Source organism: Humulus lupulus, chromosome 3, assembly GCF_963169125.1.
Source record: "Humulus lupulus chromosome 3, drHumLupu1.1, whole genome shotgun sequence".
NCBI lineage: Eukaryota > Viridiplantae > Streptophyta > Magnoliopsida > Rosales > Cannabaceae > Humulus > Humulus lupulus.
The window spans coordinates 219,486,646-219,495,441 of NC_084795.1; the positions used below are offsets into that span (position 1 = coordinate 219,486,646).

Consider the following 8,796-nt stretch of genomic DNA (forward strand, 5'->3'; position numbering starts at 1 on the left):
ACATCCGATCTTATCGACTTTGCTAATATTCTGGAAAGAACATAACACTGCGATGTGTAAGTAGATAATATCGTAGATTGGCAAGTCAGTGTAAATCTTGTGTACTGACTAATCTTAGAACTAACTTATATTTGAACATATAATCAAATTTATATTCCACTGAGATTACATCACTATAAATACGATTAGCTATATGCTCATGATTTATTAGAGGTTTATATTAAAAAAATAATCATGAAAATAAAACATGTGAGCAAAGTGATTGACCAAGATAAAAAATGATTTCTATTCTTGTATTGATAATAAATGAGATTACAAAGAAATTGGGTTTTAATTAGGGCATAAAACCCCAACATGTACAAGCTAGCCAGTTGACCCATGACTATTTCTATCCTGGCATTAATCAGCTCTTGTTGTAGCGGCTTCTCAATTCCATATAATGCTGCCAGATTTCCATAATTCTTTCGACTTAACACATCTGCAACTACATTCGCCTTTCCTGGGTGGTATAGAATTTCGCAGTCATAGTCCTTTAATAGTTCCAACCACCTGCGCTGCCTCATATTTAGCTCCTTTTACGTGAAGAAATATTTTAAGCTCTTCTGGTCCGTATAAATCTCACACCGTTCTCCATATAAATAGTGGCGCCAGATTTTCAGTGCGAAGATCACCGCTGCCAACTCCATATCGTGTGTTTGATAGCATTGCTCGTATCCGTTTAGCTATCTTGAAGCACAGGCTATCACCTTGTCATTTTGCATTAGCACACAGTCCAACCCTTGCTTGGATGCATCAAAGAACACAATTTGTCTTTGAGCAACTGGAAGCCTTCTTGATATATATATATATATATCCATCTAGTTCAATTTCTGTTGTTTCCGGGTCAAGTTGATAAGCATAGTGACTATCTTAGAAAGCCTACTACAAATCTCTGGTAATAGTCTGCTAGCCCGAGAAAACTTATAACCTCTGACACATTCTTAGGTCTTGGCCAATCCTTCATAACCTCTACTTTAGTTGGGTCTACTGCGACTCCATCCTTGGATACTATGTGCCCGAGGAACGTTATTTGTGATGTTATTTGTTTATGTTTTAGTCAATACATAAATCATATTGCATTTATCTTATAAGAACATTTCTTTTATTATATATTATATGAGCATTTCTTTTATTATATTATTCATATAGTTGATATGAAGAGCATTGTTCACTGGAACATGTGTTGTTGTTATTGGTTTTTAATCGTTTATTATTTTGATTGAAGATGGTTTTATTTTTGTTTTAGCATGTACCCTGAGATTTCAGGTTTATATTTGGGATACGTTATATAATAGGTAAATAATCTAAACGGGAACTTACATAATATTGAAATATTGAGATGTTAGAAATTGTGTGGTAATTGTTGATGCATCGAAGTAATGCTTCAGGAAGACAAGAAGAGAATAAAGTTAGAGGTTAAGGTTAGCCACTTTATATGATGCTTTCTGATTATGATTTTGTGTGTCATTTATTTCCTTATTGTAAGCCATGCATTTCATTTTTGGAAAAACATCTTGATAAGGCTGCAATTATGATATCCAATATCTTTTAAGCTTTTGTATTCACTAAATTTTTGTGTTTAACATTCGTTTTTTTGTTGAAAAAAAAAATACAGATTTAAGGTAGAGAATGGTCATGCCTCCTGCGATAGTCATGCTTCTCATAACATTGGACGACTGGAAACTGTAATTCGGGTAGCTTTTTTAAGCTTGTGTTAATCACATCCTATCATAAGGATGGGGTGTAGTGGGGAATATATGAATTTGAGTGCATAATTAATGGTATGGAGTTTTGTGTACTGAATTGTGTTATTTTTCCCCTATAGGAGAATGATGATTTCTTATTTGAATTGATATATTCGACATATCTTTTAGAAACATGTTACGCTCCCTCTGTCCAGGCAGCCACTGCAAGGCTTCTTCTTAGTTGTTCAGTGACATGGATTGTAAGAGTTTTTCCCCTTTAATAAATTAAATTTCATTGGGTCATTATTATTTTTAAAGCCTTACTCATGAAATGTGGCACAACATCCTCATATTTTTTTAAGACGCTGTAATGGACTCCATTAAAGATAGAGTGATGGATAACATTGAAAGCTTCTTGGGGGAAGATCACAATTCAAAGAAAATAGTTTATCATACGTGTGTAGCCCTGCGGAAGTATTTTAGGGCTCATCTTCTTTTACTTGTAGATTCCATGCGTCCAAATAAAAGCAACTAAAGTGCAGCTAAGAATACTTCTAGTGTAAGGGCGGCCTACAAGCCAATTGACATCAGTAATGAGGCTATGGATGTTGTATTTGTGCAGCTTCAGAAGGACTGCAAGTTGGGTCCTACATTTGTTAGAAGTCGATGGCCTTCAGTTGACAAGCTTTTAGCATTGAATGGTCATATTACTATGAAGGAATTATGTCAGGTATTAGTTATGAGGTTTCATTTTTGCTGCCTTTTTTAGTGACATATCTTTCAATTTTCCTGCCATTTGTATTCATTCATATTTAAGGTTTACTTCTACAGGCTCCACCTGTTGAGCGTTATCTGCATGATTTACTTCAATATGCATTGGGTCTACTTCATATTGTTACACTGGTGCCTAGCAGTCGCAAGATGATTGTAAATACCACTTTGAGCAACAATCGTGTGATAGTAGCAGTAATCCTGGATGCAGCTAGTATTGCCAGTAGTTATGTGGTCCCGGAGGTAAGGATGTTTTCTGCATCATTTGTTGCTGATGTTTGAGCCTTCTTTGTGTTTTCAGTTATTCTAATTATTTATTTGCATCTTTGCAGATCATTCAACCTGCATTAAATGTGTTGGTTAATGAGATTACGGAGGAGTTCTTGTAATGAGAGTATAGGAGATGTATGTACATATATGTGAATGTCATATGCTTATATGTCTATTCTATGGTCATATGTATATATATGTGTGTGTGACTTTAACTTCTTAATCATTATTTTCAAATGAAAGCAAATATTTGAAAGAGAAACCTTCCTACGATTTTTTTCTTAAATTTAATTTTATGGATGAGTGTAGTAGTTTAAAACAAGGAAACGAATTCCCATTTTCTATGTGTGGTACATCAGTTCACAACATTATGTTGTCACGTGTACCATATGGCACGAAAGTTGCTTAAAAATTGTTGTGTCATGTTACCACAATTGTCCATAAACTTTTGTATCATGTACTGCAGGAGACAACATTTGCACAGAATTTGTCATCTCTTGTGGTACATGGGACGACAGTTTTATTTGAATTGTTGTCTCCTGCTAGTACATGGCACTACACTTCATGGTACAATGGTATCAAAATTGTTGTACGAACGTTCTTATCAAAGTTTAAAACTGTGGTACCACATCAATTTTTTAGTAGTGTTTGAGAATATGTTATATTGTGATAGCAACTCTCAAGAACCCATAGGTGTTCGAAAATATCTTAAAGAGAAAGATCCACAGGTTTTGTTTTTTTTTTTGGTAAATCAGATCTATGTATTGCTTATACTTTCAATTTACAACCTAACAGCACCAATTTGATAGTTCTGTCAACAGTCTATTACAACTTCTCAAACCATTCTCTATCTATCATTTGTATCTTGTTAGTCATAAGGCATCTAATTCTATTCTTAACATTAATTTGAATTTTTTGAATAAGAATTGTTACTTTATAAACTCTATGATTCCACAAAGCTTCATTTCTGGCCCACCAAATCCGATATAGTAATGCAGCCAATGCCACTATGAACACTTGCTTCCTGAATCTACAAATTCGTGACTTTGCTATCCACCGCAGCAGCTTGTGTAAGTTGGAAGCTGCTGATTTCCAATCCATCCAGATCTTAATATGCCTCAGACATGTAGAGCTCAAGTGACAAGTAAAAAATACATGATCTCGTGATTCCTTGCTACTAGCACACAGCAGACATTGATTATCACTAGCTATCTTGAATCTGAATAATCTATCCTTCAGTTGTAACCTGTCTAACAAAGCCAACCACAAAATGAATCTATGCCTTGGTATGATGGCTCTATTCCAGACTTCCTTATACCAAGAAATCTTTTGATATGGTGTAACTAAAGCTTTGTATCCCTCTGCAATCTTGTAAACCCCAGTAGAACAAAGTTGTGCCATACTCAGATCCTTGTATTTCTCCTTGACTTCTACTATCTGCTTCCAATACCAGCTATTGTCGCTTGGTGCTTTATAGTCCCACCATTCGGTCTCTCTAATATACACAGCATGTACCCATCTTACCCATAAAGAATCTTTTTTCGAGGCCACTACCCAGACATATTTACCAATAGCTGCTACATTCCACTCTTTGATCCTGCTAAAACCTAAGCCTCCTTCAGCCTTAGTTTTACAGATATCCTCCCAAGAAATCTACCCTGAAGTAGTAGACTCAGCCATACCTTTCATAAAAAGTTCCTGCAAATTGCATTAACTTGTTGCAAAACCTTTTTAGGAAGAATCATGATTTGTGCCCAATATGTGTGAATTGCCATCAGTACTGCATTAACTAAAATTGCCTTTCCCGCATAAGAAAGGTTTCTAGTGCTCCATACTTTAATCCTCTGAACCATTTTTTCCACTAAAACTGTACATTCAACTGTTTGAAGTCTCTTTGCACAAATAGGTATCCCCGAGTATTGAAAAGGTAATTGTTGCCTTTGAAAACCAAAAGAAACCATTATCCTTTGAACCTCCAAATCATCCATGTTGCTGCAATACAGAGATGATTTTGAGGCATTCGGCTGAAGTCCAGATGTTTGGGAAAATAATTTCAATCCTCTGAGCATAAAATGGATCGATTCAAAATCCCCATGACAGAACAATAAGACATCATCTGCAAAACAGAGATGATTTAGTTGAAGATATCCGCATCTTTCATGAAATTTAAATCCTTCTATCTTTCCAATCCTAAGCATTATTTGGGATAAATATTCCATCCCAAGAAAAGAGGAGATAATGGATCCCCCTGCCATAGTCCTCTTTTTGCTGCAAAAAATCTATGTAAAGACCCATTAAACATGAGACTAAATCTGGGGGTCCTAACTCAGGTCATAACCAACTTGATAAACTCAGTATGAAAGTTGAAAGCAACCAACACTTCCTCTGTAAACTCCCACTCAATGGTATCATATGCCTTCTGCAAATCAAGTTTAATCATGCATTTCGCTTTGGAATTGCCCCTTCCATAATGCCTAATCAAATCTTGGCATAGCATTATGTTATATGCTATGTACCTCCCTTGAACAAAGCCACTTTGGTTCTGAGCAATAAGATTCAGAAGTACCTTCCTCAACCATGAGCAGACTAATTTAGTTGCAACTTTGTACACAACATTACAACAAGCAATAGGCCGAAAATCCTTAACCAATTCTAGACATTTGCCTTTAGGAATCAAAGTTATAGTTGTAGAATTAATCTCTTTCAATAGTCTTCTTGTATGCAAAAATGATTGAATAGCTTCACAAACTAAACTTCCAACCACCTCCCAGTTATCTTGGAAGAAAAAACTATTGAAACCATCAGGCCCCAGGGACTTAGTTCCAGGAATCCCAAACATAGCTGCTTTCACTTCTGCATTAGAAAACTCTGTTGTTAAAATACCCTTATGAGTTGCTGTGACTTTCGGGCCTTGCTTAAAAATCTGAGGCAACACAGATTTCCTTCCTTCCATTTTGCTTCCTAGGAGGTTGTGATAAAACTTCAGGAATGCATTAGTCACTTCATTCGGTTTATCTATCCAAACACCGTCCATATCTTTGATTGAGTAAATCATGTTCACCTTCCTTCTAAGCCGAATACTGTTATGGAAAAATGAAGTGTTATCATCCCCATGCTTCATCCAATGAATCTTAGCTTTCTGTTGTAAGAAGGACAAATAATTGGCTTTGATGTCTTTATATATTGCTTGAGCTTCTGTTTCTTTAGAGATTAATTCCAGATCAAGTGGATTCTGAATTAAATCTGCTTGGCTGTCTAGTAGTTCTTGATAACTCCGAGCATAAAGTGCTTGAATATCCCCAAACTCACTTTTGTTAATCTCCCTTAAGAACACTTTAACTCTTTTTAATTTCTGAACCAATTGGACCATTGGGGCACCCCCAACCTTGATCATCCAAATCCTTTCCAGCCTTGTCGTAAAATCTGGAACTTGTTGCCACATTCTAAAAAATCTAAATGGTTTCTTCCTTGCTGGAACATCTGGGTAAACTGAAAGAACAGTAGGGCAGTGATCAAATGCTCCTTCAGACATAAACACAACATCTGCAGTCGAAAATTTACTTAATCATTGCTGATTTGCTAATACTCTATCCAATTTAGAATAAACCTGAGTATCTAGACCTTTTTCGTTATTCCAAGTGAAAAAAGAACCTCTATATTTGACATCTTCCACCTTACAATAATCCACACAAGTCTTAAATGCCCCAGAACATCGTTGCCTCTTATTTCCACCTATCCTCTCTTCAAAACTTAGGATATCATTAAAATCTCCTAGAAGAAGCCATGGATCAGTAACCTTATCTGCTATATCCTTTAAATCTGCCCAAAGAATCGCTCGTCCAAGTTCATCATTCATTGCATATATGTATGTAACCAATAACTATTCTTTTCCAGCCAATGAGATAACATCAAGATGCATTAGTTGACTCATATAGAACAGAATATTAACAGTAAACATTCCCGGATTCCAACTCACCATAATTCGACCTCCTGTGTGCCAAGCATTATTTGTTGAGAAACACCAACCCACAAACATATTAACATATACAGACCCCAAGTTATGAGCCTGTACTTTAGTTTCAAGGAGACCAACTAAACCCACCTTCATAGCAAATATCAGTTTTTTAACCTATTCTTGTTTGTGGCGTTTATTGATCCCCCTAACATTCCAACTGATAATCCTATCCATTTCCACAAGGAGGATCTCCCCCTCCCTGGTGTTTAATATCCACTTGCCCAGCCAAGCTAGCTCTTGTTTCCTCCAGAATCTGAAAACTATTAGTCAACTTGGTATCTCTAACCACCTCTGGTATCACCTTCCTGCCCTTTGTAACGGGAAGAAATCCTTCCTTGTCCTTCTTTTGAAAATCCTCCAAAGGAACCGCCCCTTCTACTTTCTTTTTGACCACCCACTTCTGTCTAACTTCTTCTTCTTTTGTACAGATATCTACTAAATGTCCCATGCCCGAACATTTCCTACAAGTTATAGGAAGCCATTCATAGTGCACTGTTAAGTGAATTTCCTGCTGTAATTCATTAGTAAATGAAATCACTTCAGGAAATGCTTGATCTAGCTGTACTTCCACCAGCACCCTAGGATAGATCAACCTTTTTTTGTTCTTAGTAATGAGTCCAACATCAAAGGAATCCCTACCTGCCCTAGAATTTTAAACAGAGCTTTTTTCCCCCAGTATTTTAGATCTAATCCATGAAGTTGCAGCCAAATAGGTACTGAGCTCGCCTCTTTTCTCTTGTAATCAGTATAAGCGTCCCAGGGCTTCATCACAACCGGTTTCCTATCAAAGAACATATAGCCTCCATTCAAGATATTATATTTAGTGCTTTGAGCCTCAAAACGAATAATGAACACTCTTTTTGCCAGAACTCCAATTTTATCAACTCCTTTGTCTTTCCAAACCCTCTTAGTAAATCCTTCAAAGACACTTAGAGCAGGATTTTCCCCTAACACATAACAAACCAAAGCCGAGTTCCAGTAAGCAATTTCATCTTCAATATCATCCAGTTCGATTTTGACCCCTTCCAAAACTTTCGAACCCCCAACCCCTAACTCCTCATATTTATTATTTAAATTTTATTGTACCCGATCAGACTGAAGAATTCGGGGAGAAACAGGGTTACCTGATCTGATTTGCACTTCGCATCTCTTTATAGCTTCCAGATAGCTATTACTCTACTGTTGTAAGGATTTTGAGGATCAAATCGTAGGTATATCATAATCATCTTCAATCGCCCCCTCCTCATCAGTCTTATCATCTGCATCAAACTCGATTGCTTCCACTCCCAGAATCTCGTCCATTGCTTTAGCCTTAAGAACCTTATCAGATGAATTCGGCCCTCGTTTCCTGGTACCTCTAGTCACTAGTGTCGTAGCATTCCTTGGCTTCGTCTTCCTCCTTGCCATGGCTCTAGCAGGTGCTGAGAGAGAGAGTCAGCCTTTCCATTTTGTATTCAAAGATCCAAAGGTTGATGAGCAACCTATATTGTCTCGGAGAAGCCAAAGTCTTAAAGAGTTGGGATCAATTGAGAAATGTTCTCAAGTATAAATATTGTACCTAGTAGAGGGTAACCTTGAAGAAATCACATTGAAATTTCCTATGGTTCTTCAAGTTGAGGATGATCCCAAAAAATTCCAAGAAGCAATGTTTTCGAGACACTTTGCTTTTTGGAAGGAAGCAATAAATGATGAGGTGAATTCAATTATGTCAAACAACACATGGAAATTGGTTGTCCTTCAACAAGGTTCAAAACCAATTGGGTGCAAGTGGGTATTTCATAAGAAATATCACACCGATGGCACATTACAAACCTTCAAGACTAGATTAGTAGCCAAAGGGTTTTAACAAAAGGAAGGAATCGATTATTCTGACACATATGCACCGGTTGCTAGGACAATTACTGTAAGAGTACTATTTGTCTTATCACCAATATATATCATTTATGTTCATCAAATGGATAAAAAAATGACATTCCTAAATGGAGATCTCACTGAGGAGATCTATATGGAACAACC

The 8,796-nt window shown here is 36.6% G+C and overlaps 1 protein-coding gene across 1 annotated transcript; it reads right to left on the reverse strand.

Moving 5' to 3' along the window:
- Positions 1-6,946: 6,946 nt before the first annotated feature.
- LOC133825407 (uncharacterized) lies at positions 6,947-8,187 on the reverse strand. The gene is made up of 3 exons (XM_062258358.1): positions 8,017-8,187; positions 7,420-7,836; positions 6,947-7,291 (listed from the first exon to the last, which is right to left on the reverse strand). The coding sequence occupies exons 1-3, from the start codon at positions 8,185-8,187 to the stop codon at positions 6,947-6,949; spliced, it is 933 nt and encodes a 310-aa protein (XP_062114342.1).
- Positions 8,188-8,796: the final 609 nt, after the last annotated feature.